General features: G+C 37.6%; 1 protein-coding gene across 2 annotated transcripts in view; it reads right to left on the bottom strand.

Moving 5' to 3' along the window:
* LOC149783660 (uncharacterized) overlaps positions 1-16641 on the bottom strand; it is a 106957-nt gene that overhangs the window by 25196 nt on the left and 65120 nt on the right. For both annotated transcript variants that reach the window (XM_089931901.1, XM_089931902.1), the window contains 2 exons: positions 4761-5009; positions 2182-2303 (listed from right to left, as the gene is read on the bottom strand). In XM_089931901.1, the coding sequence (XP_089788027.1) occupies positions 2182-2303; positions 4761-5009 (371 nt within the window). The remainder of the gene's footprint in view (positions 1-2181; positions 2304-4760; positions 5010-16641) is intronic.

Raw genomic sequence — 16641 nt, 5'->3', positions numbered from 1 at the left:
TAGAATACAAAGTAATAATTTAAAAAGACCTTACAGTAATGCGAATTAAACCCCATATAGTCCTGAAAAATGTATCACAAGTCCAAATGTATAAAGTTCCAACTGAATTGCAGTGGTATTCCAATTAAATTCCAATAATTAATATGTTAATATGCCAATAGTCTCAAACATGGTAATGTACCAATGGCCTGTGGCATGGAGATGTGCTAAGTCTTTTCCAAAAACATTTTTGTCCGAAATCACTACAATTCCAAATTAATGTTCCATCCAAGAATATAATATATGAGCACTTTGTATTTCTAGTAAATAATAATTTGAATAAATAATTCCACCCACACGAAGTACTGAACACAAGAAGAAGACTGATTCTACCTCGGATATTAAATGCAAGAATGAGTAATTTCTCAAGTAAACAACATTAGATATAAAGCAGACATGAACACAGAACCAGGGTGAGGGTCAAAAGTTCACTTCTAGAATATTCTAATTTGTCAATAAGATCAAATCCGTTACTATAATTATAATAAAGACCATGGTAAACATCCAGTACTATGGGTTTATTCATGGGTTTACCAATGTCCTAGACTAATATTAAGATAAACATGTTTACTTCCACTAATAATGAGTCCAATATTTAATGCACACTAATAGAGATTTATTAACAATGCATTATTTATTTTCAAAATAAAAGTTAATGTTGAGGTACACAATGAACATGATTATGAATAAGGTCAAGTCCAAAATACAATTTTACATAACACATAACACATAATCATGGAGAAAAAATGTACAAATACAAATAAAATATACATAACAACTGATGCAAATCATTTAGAGTATCAGCAGACTCATGTTACTAGTACTGATAAATGTTATTTACATTTATCTGTGAACAAAATGTTACCACTGACTTGTTCCCTTGCTGTTCATTGTATACTGATATGCTATTTAGCTGCTTTGACCCAACACAAGTCTAAGGCAATGGACTTGGTAAAGCCCCCTTACCACAATTTCAAAAATGTTAATTTTACTTCAATCTGGATCTCAAAAGAAGCTTTCAGATAAAGGCATATTTCAGCCTGAAATCAAATTTTAAAATCAGCTATATATCTGTAGCAAATGTTGAAATGTCTGTCTCTCCAAGTCAAAAATGGTTTATGGCATCCAGAAACATATTTGTCATTCATTGTCTACTTAACATTAATCCTGAAATACTTCTTGGCGTTTGCCTTCAGTATCCTTTTTGTTTCATTATCTGCATTTAACATGATTATCAGAGTGTGGTCAACATTAAACACATGATAAATTATAATTCATATGCTATGTCCAAGGAATAATGGATGTCAGAAAACATCCTGCACATCTCATTTCAGGTGAGATGGAGCAAGATTTGTCTATGAATAGAGCAATGATTGTTTCTTATTTTGTTTTCATTTAAAATTGACAAAAAAGTGTGCAAATTCAGAATTTCGAGTTTTAAATTTAGAGTCTGAAATATGGTTTGATAATCAAAATTGGTCGGACCGTATCTAAATGGTTGTCAAGTATCCTATATGATGCTGGAAAAATGGTTTACAAATTTTTTTTTCTTCCTTATTTTACTTGCATGTAATTTTGCTTGCCCAATAATGCATTTTAGTTGTCTGTGCTAGTAAAATCCTGATTCTAAGGAATGAATTAAATTTTTCTCTACATTCCTCAGTTGTTTCCCCTTCTAGTCTGTTCTCCCTATATTTTGTTTTGCATGTAGCATTATATTACAAGTCTTCCAAAAACTCTTTCATGACTTCAAATGTGTTGACAGAATACAGGTGCCCTACCACAGATCCTGAGATGATCTGAACAAAAAACGTACCTAAATATGTGATGATTTGACACAGGGACAGATGGACAAGTGTAAAACTAAACTCCCATCCAATGTTGTCGTTGTGCACAAGTATTTTCATGAGAATTTATCATCATCAATATTATTATCAATATGTTTATTATTAAGGTCATGTTAATGTCCACCTTTATTTCATACCTGTTTGCATTTTAAAAGCACACAGATAATACAAAATTATTATTTTTTATTGCGCTATACATAAAATAGTGAAGGTCAAAAATATAATTTAATTAATCCTTCATTAACAGAATAGGATCAACAGATCAATGGGGGTGGGGAAACTATCATCTTCTAACCTGAAGTAGAGGATTGTGCCTATCTCATGCTGGAATCTAAGGAACAGATCCATCTCATCTTTTTCTTTAATCTCAACAGACCCTGACTTATTTATTTCTTCAATGAGACTGCGTGGTACAACCTGTTGGAAAGAAATGTTAAATATAACAACTATAGTGACAAGCTGTACTTAAGTACAGATATAGCATGAAAATAGTTGCAACATACAATGAACACTGAGTTTAATACAATATGATTAACATTTTAGCAGGCTTGCAATTTTTATGGTACAGTGCAACCCTGCTATAACGCGTCCCACTATAACGCGAATTCGGATGTAACGAGGTCGTGGCATGGCTCACAAAATTTTGTATATTCATTCGCACATAAAAAAATATTTTTTGTTCAAAGTACAAAGTGATATAGTGAATAAAAAATTTATTATCATTAAGAGATCACATATGAATTCGAATTTAATATGATTGTGGCGTTGTTCCTGAAATTTTAAATACATGTGTATATTTCTCGTACCAGGAAAAAATATTTTTTTAAGTACGAGATGTAGTGTCTAAAATGTTCACGTATGAATTCTAATATAATACGATCGTGGCATAACTTCTAACATTTAACAATACCACCAGGTTCTTGAAGTGTTATGCCAAAATAAACATTATCAGACATGTTACCAGTAAATAATGTCCCCTTTACTAGCTGGAAATTGAAATGGTATGAAATTGTACATGTGTTCAGCTTTAAAAAAATTTTATTATAAAACTGACTCGTGACCATTGCAGGCCTACTGCACTTAGTTCTCAGGTTTTACATGTATATGGAGTTTACTTATGAACTCGTTATTAATTTACTATTTTTTATACAAATATTTTACCGTTATGGTAACACAAGTTCACAAACGCAATTCATTCTCTGCACTTTGTGCAGCAACAAAAAAATATTATCATTTTGGGGAAGTGATCGTGTAGGAATTCGAGTATAATACGATATATAATATGATCGTGGCGTGGTTCCTGAAATTTTAAATACATGTACATGTATTTTTCTCATACCTGGAAAAATACTTTTCTAAAAGTACGAGAAATAGTGTGCAAAATGTTTATTATCATTTTGGAGAAGAGTTCGAGTATGAATTCGAATATAATACGATTGTGGCTTGGCTTCTGAAATTTAAAAATTTCACCAGGTTTTTGAAATGTTATGCCAAAATAAACATTTTCAGAAATTTTACTTGTTACTGATCCATGAGTAAAGCCAGTAAGTCGTCTTTGTGATTGTCTTCAATTAATTCTGTATACCATCATTGCTCAAACAATAGCTGACACGTGTTTCTTTAACTGCATACACAAACAAGCAGCAGACAATGTGGTGGTTGATAAAAGATTCTCACAATTTAATAAACATCAAAAAATGAAAGCCACCAACATGTTTGCTGGGCTTGGCGGTGTTTTTAGATGCAATCAGTTGACCAGTAAATAATGGCCGCTATATTAGCTGGAAATTGAAAGGGTGTGAAATTGTATATGCGTTCAGTTTTAATTTTTTTTTATAAAAGTGACTTGTGACCATTGCAGGCCTACTGCACTTAGTTCTCGGGTTTTACATGGGTATGGTGTTTGTTTATGAACTCGTTATTAATTTCCTATGGTTTATAAAAATATTTTACCGTTATGGAAAAGCAAGTTTACAAACGCAAATCGTTCTCTGCACTTAGTAAAGTAGTTTTCACACGTTTCTTTCGATATTCACAAAATCTGAAGTAAAAGTTTGGTAATTATTCTTGCTGTAGTCGTTCAAACGAATAGGCGTACAAGCATTAATTATTGGAAATTTGCAATGGATAAATGTACACAGAAACGCATATGAGAAAATTTTAGCAGTATGAAATTTATACAGACACCATTCATAGACCCTGGAACATAATGAACCATACACATGCTTTGTCTTTCTTAACCTAATTTTGCTGTTAATTTTTCCCACTGAATTCAGACACATAATGATGTTTGACAAAACTATTGAATAGTTTAAGTATGTATGCAATTTTTGCAATGGAATTACATATTTTATGGATTAATTTCAAGCCCTGACAGTACAATATCAGATGGCAAGTAAATGGTGTTGATACTCTGTTCATGCTATATATTAGACGCTGAATTCAGATACGATGATCAGGGGACAAAATATTGAATATTGTAAATCTGTGTGCAATTTTTCAATGGAATTACATGCATTATAGATGAACTGAATGCCAGGATGGCACAATAGTAAATGGTGTTGATACCCTATTCATCGTATACATTAGACATGAAAACACGTACATGTGCCAATGAGTTGTTCTCTCAAAAGTAAAATACTGTAAAACCCCGCATTAATGCAACCCTGATATTAACATGATCCAATTTTGTGGACCCCAATTATCACGTTATAGCGGGGTTCCACTGTAATATTTATATGATGTCCTGGAAAATGTTTTCAATTAGTTTTCATGTAAACTAGAAATATGTGAAAAATGAGTTCATTTTAGATTTTTAGAGAGTTTGATGAAAAACATTCTGCCATAATTGAGTGAGATTCCTCTGTAATGTACCTTGACACCGGATGCTTTAAGTGTCATGATTGCTTGTTCCAAGGGGAGCCAACGGGCTGGTTTTGGTTCCCCCCAGTGGGCCTGCTGCGATGCCAGCTGGAAAATTTTGTTTTTCAAGTCCTCTAGCTTAGAGTCACATAAGGTATTATCAATGGCAATATCATACATCAGGTGATTTATGGTCGGCTTGTCCTTCAACATGCGTCGGATTTGCATGAAGTACCATTCAATGACTTCTTGTCGAGATTTCTGCAAGAAAAATAAAATAATCCATGGCAGGATCACAAGCAGTTTTGTGAGAGAGGTACCAAAAATGAAAATTTTATGTTTTAAAGTTGTAAATAGAAGGCATAACAAAAAAAATTACACTTTTAACAAAGAAGTCATTATTTTTAGGTTTGCAGTATTACACAGCTGTGCTAATAATTTAATACATAAATCTGTATGATCAACATTATCTAAAGCTTTAGATAAATCTAAGAAGAAAACTCCAGTTAATTTACTGCCATCAATATTCTTTAACCAGTGATCAATGAAACAAATTAAAAATTGCAGGAATAATTTGGATGGGAGCCTAAATGACATTGGGTAATTAAATTATTTTCTGATAAAATGTCATAAAATGAAATGCAAAACATGTTTCTCTTGAATGTTGCTGATAGTTAGGAAATATAAAGGTCGACTTATTATTAACACGATTTGTCTCTTGACTTGTAAAAGGCAACTCTAGCTTTTCCACAAGTGCCTACCTGAAATGGGTATCCCTATATATTTATGAAAGTAAATGCAATCAACCACACTTTTAAGACTTTCACAACCCATGTAAAACAATTAAGTGGATTCCACCTGGAACTTAAGCACACTAGAGGCAGAATCTGCCTAAAATGTCAGAAATCCTGATAACATGTAGGCAGACATGGAAAATTGGGAGAAGTGAAAAGAGAATCCATCTAACTGCATGACCGACTTTTGTCAAAATTCCTGCTATACAATACAACTTTGGGCACAATTTTGGACTTTATTTTGCAACTGGCATATATTATATGAAAGAAGGAATCTGGAATTCTATATATTTGCTAACCAACATCTACGAGGTCATTTACATCAACTAAATAAATTAAACAGAATTTGGACTTGATTTTTGTGCAAGTAAAACACTGATGAACTGAATCTTTTTACAAATTATATATTAAATGAGATAAAGAAAGTGTTAAAGTAGTCTATAACTTTGCAAGCTACAACTGTTTATTTTGTTATTATTTTCAAGTTTTGATTATGGGACTCCACAAATTTGAAAACAACATAAAGTTTCATACTTTTTGAGGCGATGTAATCATTTCACAATGAATCTATTGGTATAGATAAGTAAACTGTGCAACATCCCAAATATAAATGAAGTCCATAGTTGATGATAAATAAATTCATTTGACATGTAAAAATATGACTGAAATGATGGGATTTCACCTAATTTCATTGAAAATTCAGAGATTTTGCTAAATTGTCTGAAAATATGTTTAATTTTGTGACTGAAATTTCACTGAAAAAATATATGACAATCAGAAACTACTTTCCTGATATTAATTCTATTTTAAAATAAAATATTTTTTTGTTTCTTGTACATTTTGAAAGATTTTCAACAAAATTTAAATTTCCCATTTTTTATAGCTTTAAATTTGTATTACTCATTTTGGGAACATTTTTCCACATTTTTTCTTGTTACTTTTCCTTTTTAAAACTTTAATTGGATTTAACTGAACACAGACAACAAAACTGTTTTCCATTTTAAAGCAGAATTCCGCTTTTCTCCTGACTTGTATCCAATATTTCATGCTATGGACCATTTTTATGTCTCAAATCTCATTTTCAAAATAATGGCTTGTCCGGTCAATTCCACAATGATACTTATATTAGTATTCATTCTATATATTTAACAGATTACCGCTGTAAAGAGCTTTCTGATTGGTCCAAAGATTGTACTTGCCCAATGAATCTTCTTGTAATGGATATTAATCAGATTGCTTGCCAAACATGGCATTTCAAATTTTCAAGTGAGACATGGGCACAAAAGTGTACATATAACAAGTTAAAAAAATGTATGTAAAGGAGAATAGCATGATGCAAAGTCGATGGGAACATAATTGGTTAATCTGTATGAAAACTGAACACCAGGACTAGCATTTTGTGATTGTTGCTATAAAGATTTGAACTACTATTACTAACTCACAGGTACCATCTCAAGTGTTAAATGTGAATGATTTGATCAGGATTATTTAGAAGTGATATAATTCCAAATGTATTCACTTCCAGAATTGCAGACCTGCCAACCCTGACGAGTCCGTCTCAGTAAGGCAGTTGATTTTTTTCCATAAGATTGACCAGTTTTCAGTAAGGTGTAACAAAATATCAATAACTGCTATTGTTAAGCTGGAAAACATAATTAGAAGTTCAACGTATCGACGATCAGCATTATGTTCAACTAAAACATTTGTAAAGTATGCGCAGACTTTATTTACCACTAGTACAGTTGCACAAACTCTAGTTCAAAGCATTATGCAGATCAATGGCTTGTTGCTATCTCTCAGCTTGATATAATTCTTTTCCATTTCACATGACGATGGCAACCATATTTCCCACCACTAGATATACTCAAATTGGCATGTGATGTCCAATTTTCGTAATTGTTTCCTTTCCAGCTTTTATTCACAAGAATCTAAATACTTCTGTTTATTCTTCTGTGTTGATTATTAACACTTTTCTAGAAGCTTATTTTCCCTTTCATCTTAATGCATCGTTTTCTGTATGCCATTTTTAAAAATTCTATACTGAAAAAGTGAAATTTGGGGACTGTCCACCAATTTTTAAGTTGTACACTCTGTAAAAACACTTTCATTTTTAAAATGCATTCAGTTGCCTTATCCCTACAATTATATGATTTGATTATGTAAGCTTATATCCAATGATAAGCCCAGGCTGAGCAGGGAGGGCGAATCATACAAGTTTTTTTCGCCAGAAATCATCTCTATCAATAGTATTATAAATACTAAGACTTATTTTGGAAAACAAACCCTTTATTTTGGCAACAATGACAATAAAGGTGTCTATTTACCAAAATAACAGGTTTAAACGTGTAATCTAGTCTTGGAAACGTTATTGCTGCACCGATTACATAATAAAACCAACTTGGGTTGGCGCCCTCCCTGCTGCTCTTAACAAAATAACGTAACCGCGGAATTAAAAATTTGGGTTAACAATAATGGCCAACATCGGAGAAGCATATTCTGCTAGACTAGCTCGAGAGCGACTAGAAGCAATCAAAAAATTTATTCCTGTGCGAGATAGTGTCAGAGAAAAATTACAACAACGACAGCAAGCACAGGAAGGTTTCGCAACGACCACAGGGGAATTATTTAAACCTATCACTGCAGTCACTGGAAAGGTTTTAACTGCTATCAAAGGACGAACTGAAGAAGAGGCTGCAATTGAGGGTGGAAAACCAGAGCAGGGGTTGCTTCAAGCAATAAAACAACTTAGTGAACAACAAGTAGCAGCCGCAGCTGATCCAGGTGCAGTAGGTCCACTTGCAACTGTCAAGGAAACATTTATAAACAAATTTACCGAAGATGGCATCAATGAAATAAGAAATATCCCACTGAGTAACGTAAAGGAACTTCGGCAATTTTCTGTTTGGATCGTCGAAAATTATCGTCGCAGACATGAATTTCTAAAACCAGAAGCTGCCAAGGGTATGTCTCAAGCTGAGTGGGGTGATTATGTGTATAAAATAAATCGAGGCCTCCCCCGAATATTAAAAGGTGATGATACCTATAATTTTATAAAAACAGGAATAATTGGGTATAATAAAGAACTGAGAGATCAAGCAAAAAAAAATAAAGGAAGAAAAAAAAATCGCGAAAATGCAAGCGAAGGAAGTGCAAAAGAAAGTTACCGCAGAGAGAGATCAATCATCGCCATCTGAACCACCTAAACGAAAGGGAAGACCTAAAAAAGAGAAACCAGCGCCGTCTTACTCTGATCTTCCGGAGGGGGATGTTCTTGAAGAATTGGGGATGCTTGAACCTAAAACTGGATCGGGTTTTATTCCCTGCCCTGATAGCGTTATCAACGACGTATCTCGGCTAGAAGTTCTCATCGGAGGAAAACGTGCCGGAAATAACTCTCCGGAAATAATTAATGAAGCTGCTGATATCTGTCAGCGATTATTTCGTGATGGCATCATGAATGTTCGTACCTATCGGGGGCTCATTGATGAACTCGTAGACGGTTACTACAGCGACTAGTAATTTTAGTTAGAGAAACAGCAATTGAATAACATGATTATACACAACGCCCAACCCGTTCCAGTCAGAGTAGTAAATTCACAATTACCGGTCTACAGAGCAATCTACGGAGATGGTCTCGGTGATGTTGTTACGGGTTTGTTTTCAAGGATAGCCCCTAAGGCGTTACCGATTGCGAAACAATTGGCGATGAAAGCGATTGATGTTGTTAAGGATAAAGCCCTTGGAGCTGTTGGTAATCTTGCTGGAAAAGCATTCTCGTCAGTCAAAGGTAGACTGTCACGGTTAGCACGTAAACCAAAGGCGGTTAAACCACCACCAGTAAAATTACCGAGCACTGAACTTATGCCCGCGGATGTCAGTAAAGTAATAAATGAGGCCGCAAATCAAAAACTCGTATCTCTTGTGACTCAACAACCCGAACAAATAAATACGAGCCTGATATCAGGAAGTGGTCTTCGTTTTAGACGTCGATAATTTATATAAAATGTTCAAACAAGTATCAGATCCAGCATTCGATATGGATGCACCAATACTCAAAGATGAGTCTGTGCGTGATTATCAGTATTATTCCTACGAAGCAAGATCACCCAATCAGCGCGGACGAATTGAATTACAAGTACATGATACAAGCAGATATTTCTTACCCGCTGAAGCATTCCTTGAAGTCACGGGTGAAGTTGTAACAGATGTTGTCGCTAATACAGCATATGGAGAGAATGTCCGAGTTGGTCTTGTCAACAACGGCATCATGGCACTATTCAGAAGTGCTTCATATAGCATCGATGGAAAGGAAATTGAAACGATTCAGGATAACGTTGACGTTGCCACAACAATCGTGGGATTAGCACGATACTCAGATGATTACACTAGATCGGCTGGTCCGACTATGATGTTCGCTAAGGATAATGCTGATCATCCTGAACACAGATCTGTTATTCCGGTACAAACAGCACGAGACACTGCTGTGGACCCACAACCAGCTGGATTTGCAGATAGACCAGGTGCTGCATTTCCAATATTAAGACCTAGTCCAAATTACAATCTTGGTTTTGCTACACGTAAATTAATGCTATCAGGTGATCGCAGAAGATTTTCATGTGCAATTCCGCTGTCTCACATCTTTGGGTTCTGCAGAAATGTCAGAAAGGTTATTTTTGGAGCCAAGCATACATTTGTACTTGTTAGAAAGGGTGACGACAACGACGCTATCTGGCGAGACGATGCTGCTGGTATTGCTGCCGGTAAGGTAATATTATTCAAGCTTGCTTTGTGGATGCCAGTAATGTCCCCATCGTTAGCTGAAGAGCAACGGTTACTCTCCTTCATGGACACAGGTGGTAAATCATTGATATCATGGTTGACAACATCTACAGATTCCATTCAGGGTGCCGGTGCTGGGCAGTTCACGTGGCACATAGCATCACAGCAGGGGGTGTCAGCACCACGACATATTTTCGTGGCACTCCAGGCTAACGCAAGAGTAAATAGTCAAACACATTCACATATGATATTTGACAAACTTGCTGTCTCTGAAGATTCACTGCGAATAAATGGGCATCAAGAACCATCCAAGGATATAGTGATAGATTTTGTAAATAATCAAGTTGCATGTGCGTATCATCGTCTGATGACATTTATGGGACGCGATCAAAATATTGATACCGGCTTGCAGATATCACAGTTGGATTTCACAACGTTGTATCCGATTTATTACTTTTCGCTGGAACATCTTGATCTAACCAAACAATCGGTCGTTGATATACACTTCAAGGCTAACATTGGTGATTTTCCCGCTGGTGGTTTTAGAGCAATCGCTGTCATACTCTCCGATAAAGCAATGTTGCTTGAAGGTGTTGGCGGCCGAATGAGAGTCATTGATGCGCCAGTAGAAAACCTGTAGTTTTCCGAAAACCTTCAGGTTTCCACTTGCAGCGCTGTTTTAACAATGCAATTAGATCAATCTCGTATTAAATAAAATGTCATACAGTTATGTTAATGTGACTCTGACTCCCGGTCAGGTAAAAAAATTACAGTCGAAAAACGCGAGCACATGTGGGACATCAATAACGTTAAAACACGATCAGCTAGCGGGCGGTCCAAACAAGCTGTCGCTGACTAAAACTCAGCTAAAACATTTCAGCAGCACGAAGCAGGGTAAGACTGGAGTTCGAATTGATCTCTCTCCGGATGCGATCAAAGATATGATTAAGTCCGGTGGAATACTTCCATTTATTCCAATAATTGCCGCCGCGTTAGCACCAGCAGCAGCTGCCACGGCAAAGGCGGCCGCGTTAGGAGCTGTTGGAACCGCAGCTGGATTAGCTGTCAAGAAAATGATCGGAAATGGTTACAACAAACAAGGAGGAAATTTAGCACAAGCAATACGATCAGAAATATCAAGAATATCATCATTACCAAATGTTAGGAGATATTCTTCGCTGACGGTAACACCTGCGAGACGGGCCGCTTCGGACCTAGTAAAAGCGGCGACATCAGACCTAATGAGAATAGCTGCACCAGCCATAGCAAGAGCGACATCAGGATCAGGTTTTAAAAAAACAGGCCGCGGTCTCAGACTCCCAGGAACTCCGGCGGCATGGTACCCAAAACGATTTTAAAAACGCTCCCGGCTTCTAACTTTGATTTACTTGACGCCGTCAAAAAATTACGTATAAAAAATTTCAGAGGTGTATTTATGCGAGATGAACTACCGCTGACACCGAATAATCCAGAAACAGGAATTATTAACCTTGACAACCGCGATGGCCCTGGAACTCACTGGGTTGCTTACGCGATCGATCCACATGGAATTGTATATTTCGATTCGTACGGGTTAGCACCGCCAGTTGAGTTTCTCAGGTACGTTCAAAGGCTTCCAATTCCAGTTTGGCAGTCAACGCTGCCAACACAAACACTAATTGATCCTCCGATATGCAGTCGTGAAGTATTAAATGTTCTTTTCGCGATAACAAAACATCCAGCGATTCCTCCTCACAAAGTCGTGCACGAATACACCACATTTGGAAACAGCGGTAACAAATAATGGTTGACATTTACGAAAGATCAAGTAGAACCAAGGAAGAAAAAAAAGATATTGACTTATCGAAGTATGCAACCAAAGATGACGTTGATAATCTTTTAAATCTGTCCCTGGTTGACCCAGATGAGGTTGCTGTTTTCCAGGACAAACACGGCAAACTAAAAACTAGTAACGTTCCGTTGGGTGACATAATTGTCAAGGTTTCTGGAGCTACCGCAGGCAACATCGTTGTATTCGCTGACGGCGGCAAAATCAGAGACTCTTTGATATCAATTGCGATGCTCCGAGATGATGCACGAAAAGTCGCAGCGACGCGTGTAGCGAAGACCGGCGACATAATGACAGGTGAACTCAGCATGAATGGCAACAAAATAACTGTGTTAGCGGATCCGATAGGTCCCGAGGACGCCACAAATAAACAGTATGTTGACGCGCAATACAGACTCGTTGTTGGCTTAGTCAATGACAGAGTAATAAAATCCGGCGACACAATGACGGGCGAACTCCGCATGAGCGGCAACAAAATAACCGCGCTAAAAGATCACGAATCTCCCGAAGATGCCACAAACAAACAATACGTAGACGTCGTTGGTGGTAGACTAGCCACGTTGCGGGCAGAGTATGATGTTCACGTGGGCGCGTTTGTAAGATTTCGAAGAAACACTCAAAAAATTGGTGAGACCGTGGATAAGTTCTTTGGGGTTCCTCCAGTCGTCGATGTGAAACTCGCCGATGTAAAGACCGACATTGACACGATCAAACAAACACAGCAGGATATCGTATCGGGTATTCCTGATATCGTTAACAAAACCAGTCTGATTAAAGTCCCCACTGGAATTACCCCCGGGCATATCACCAACATCGTATATACGTTATCATCTGGATTCGCAACATGGTCCCGACAAAATAATTCACTCAAACATACAGCAACAGTCACTGGCGTGTACAGGTTGCCCGTGTTTTCAGCCGCTAAATTTGAAATCTTCACAACATATCCCTGGAGACATACCACCGATAAGTATTCCAGGGTTGTAACCGTAATACTAAACAGTGGAACCGAAGAAATATTTATACTTGAAGCCGAAGACGAGACATTAACCGCAGCATCCTACTGGTGGTGTTTGGAATTAGTCGCAGAAACACCTCAGTTGGTTACCGCGTAATTGAAAATCAGCAGCGATTTTAAATAATGTCAACGACGACACTAGATGCTCAGCAATACCGGTATGATCAGGTACGCGAATGGCAATCAACGTTGAAAAACACCATCGACAGATGCGCAATAAAAATAAAAAAATACAAACGCCGCGTCACCGCATTAGATATAACTGTGTACTCGGTATCCGCCGTGGTTGCATCCACGGGTGTGCTATTATCAGCGCTAACTCCGGTAACGACCACAATCGCTATCACAATCACAATTTCAGCATCAACGACGATCGCAGGAGTCGCCAATATCATCGCGAAAAAAATATCCTCGTGCGTGACAGCAAAATTGCACGAGTATCAACAACTAGCCAACGCGGCCAACAGCGCCTACTCGAAACTGTCCTCGTTGATATCACCTAGCGTAGACGACAACAACATATCAGATCTTGAGTTCTCGATGATGTCCGCGTGCTACAGCGACTATGAGCGCGCAACAAGCACTGAACCTGCAAATGGTTTTCATTTAAAAACGATAAAGTTAAATAACGATGGACAGACAAGCTCTGCTTGACATAGCCGCGAACACAACTCCGATGAGGACCACAATGATCTCGGTGTCGTCAACGCAACCAGAGTTCAACATTAATTTTCCAACTGCAATTCCGGTGAAGGAAATCGCGCTAGCACAGCTACGAGTATATCACAGCTGGCCCAATATCAGGGCGACATCATTTCACGGACAGTCGCCGAATAACTCATTTGTTTTTTCATATCAAAATAAAGCCGATGGACTCCCAGATTGGGACATTATCACGTTACCAACTGGAAGTTATCAGATCAAAGAAATTAATAATGAGCTACAACATCAAATAAAACGTATCACCGGAAAGGAATCAAAAATATCAATTACTGCACACGAACCAACACTGTCAACTGTCATCGAAATCTCAACACCTGGTTACGCCGTTGACATCTACAACAGTTCAATCAAAACCGTGCTAGGATGGCCAGCGGAAAAACCAACGGCTAAACCGCGTCTACCAGAACCTGTAAGATCCGATTATTACACGCATACTATGGCGTATCATGACATTTTCTCACATCTCGTCGACGATATAGAAGTCGACTGGATGTCAGTGATAAGAAACCCAACATGGTCGACACATTATTTCGATTATGAAGATTATCCATCTTGGACTTTTTATCCTCCGAAACCCGATATTATTCCTTACGGAAGTGTTAGCTTGAAGCCTACATATATCGAAATTTTTCTCGATGAAACAAGCAATTCATTTAAAGAACAACTTAAACTTCTGCAACAATCCTTTCAGGAGCATATTTCTGATCTGTATAGTCCACGCGATAAAATCATAAAACATATCGAGATAATAAATCAACTAATCGACGACATGAGATATCTTAACCGGCGGTTGGTTCAGATGGTAATTGACGCCCCCAAGAAGAAGAATTTTCTGAGGCTTTATAAAATAACAGAGGATGAATTACAAAATTTTTGATTTCCCGGATATAACATTCCTGAGTTGTTAACGTCGTTGTCTGCGCTGTTGGATCAATCCTTTGAGAATATTCTTGCCGCGCACAAGCAATTATTCCCGGAACCTGCTATCCTAGAGTACAACAACAGCAAATCGGGTGATGGCCGGCATATTTCTCCGGGCATAGTAAATATCACCAACGTGGTCGCGGTCAATCTTGTGTGTGATGTCATCGATGGCAGCTACAGCATAAACACGGGCAAATCAAATCAGGCCCAGCAAGGGTTTATATTGTACTCGTTCACTCCCACACAACCGCCTGGGTTTTTGATTGTGCAAGAGCCAATCAACCCAGTATTTCTGCGGTGTCATAATCCGATGCTGACCAGAATAAATTTAAAGTTACTGACCAACAACAGCGATTGTTGGACCTGCGTGGGGAAACAATTAGTGTAAACTTGCTAGTGAAATCGTCCAATTAGCGATATCCATAACATAATAACATGTCATCGTGCAGTGATTTCACCGACAGTGATTGTGAATCTGAATTCGAATCTGAATTCGAATCCGAATCTGAATCTGAAACACAAAGTGTTTCCCGTGATTTCCGCGATTCCCGTGATTCCAGTGATTTCAGCGATTCCGATGATAGCCCGGTGGGAAACGCTAACATTTCAATCAACAACAGCAACGTCGTGATAAATTATGTTAAATAAACACAATAAATATAATGACTGAGGGATTTTAGCAGCATGTTCGCGTGCACATATTTGACCGAAAAGAACTTGCCGACGCGATCAGAGCCACATTCACACGAGCTTATGATGAAAACGCTTTGCCATACCCGCTGAAAGATAACCGGATACGCGTGGGAAATAATGGCACCGACAAGATGTTGCTGAGCAGCGACGATATCGAACGTCTGCGCGACCACGATTACGTTTATGTGTTCTTCAGCGATGATGAGCTTCTGAATTATGCGCACTCGTGTTTGACCAGGGTGCAGTTAGATGACATTCTCGCGGGGGGGAATATTTAAACAAATATATTTTGCCTAAATATAGCAATGAGATTTTCACATATACGCGCCAAAAATATACATTATCCCGAAGATATGAGAATTGTTTCTGTGGAACGCAAATACAACTCAGTTTTTGACAAACTATCTCAGTGTGCGCGCGCTTCCGATGATCTCTCCGATGATGATCTGCGTCGGCTTGGTGTCATCATCGGGGTAAACCCCGTTGAGTCAAGTGATGACGAAATCTATGAGGTTGTTCATGACGAACTATTTATCGACTATAACAGTTTATTGTGCGAGTACGATAACGCCAGTAAATCTTTGTTTGTAAGAATTACTTATGACACTTTCCAACGCGATAAGGGTTTTCAAATGGATTATCAAGAAACTAAATTCCACCCCCGTCGCAACATTGAAGCACTCAAATTTATTGAACGAATTATGATAATCGTGGTATCAAGTTAGTCCCTGATGTTTCCGGGCAATCTTTTTTTTACCATGGGTTTCGACGGATGGTAAAAAAAATTTTACTGTGAAAATTATCGAAATAATTATTCGTCGATGAGTAATTTATCGAGTTTATCAGAAAAAACCCTCGAGAGTTTTTCTTGCTCGAAGATCTGTCCGATGTCGTCAAGGATCTTCTTTATAGTCCGAGCCACCGGTACGAAGACTTTAATTTGATCTTTATGCTGAGGAATGATTTTGTATCTAAGTTCGTTATTAAGCATCTTTATGGTTCTGTACTCTCTCCGGTGAGTTTTGTAGCCTTGCTCGCGAGATTCTGAGATAGAATCGTACTGATCCTGCAGCCAGGTAGAGTTAAAAATTTCACTCGAAGCTGCGAATTTCTTTACCGCGTTGAGGTCACCGG

Source organism: Sinohyriopsis cumingii, chromosome 14, assembly GCF_028554795.1.
Source record: "Sinohyriopsis cumingii isolate HCF-2022 chromosome 14, ASM2855479v2, whole genome shotgun sequence".
NCBI classification, from domain to species: domain Eukaryota; kingdom Metazoa; phylum Mollusca; class Bivalvia; order Unionida; family Unionidae; genus Sinohyriopsis; species Sinohyriopsis cumingii.
Note: the sequence above shows the minus strand (reverse complement) of the source record. Positions and strands in the feature narration are given on the sequence as shown.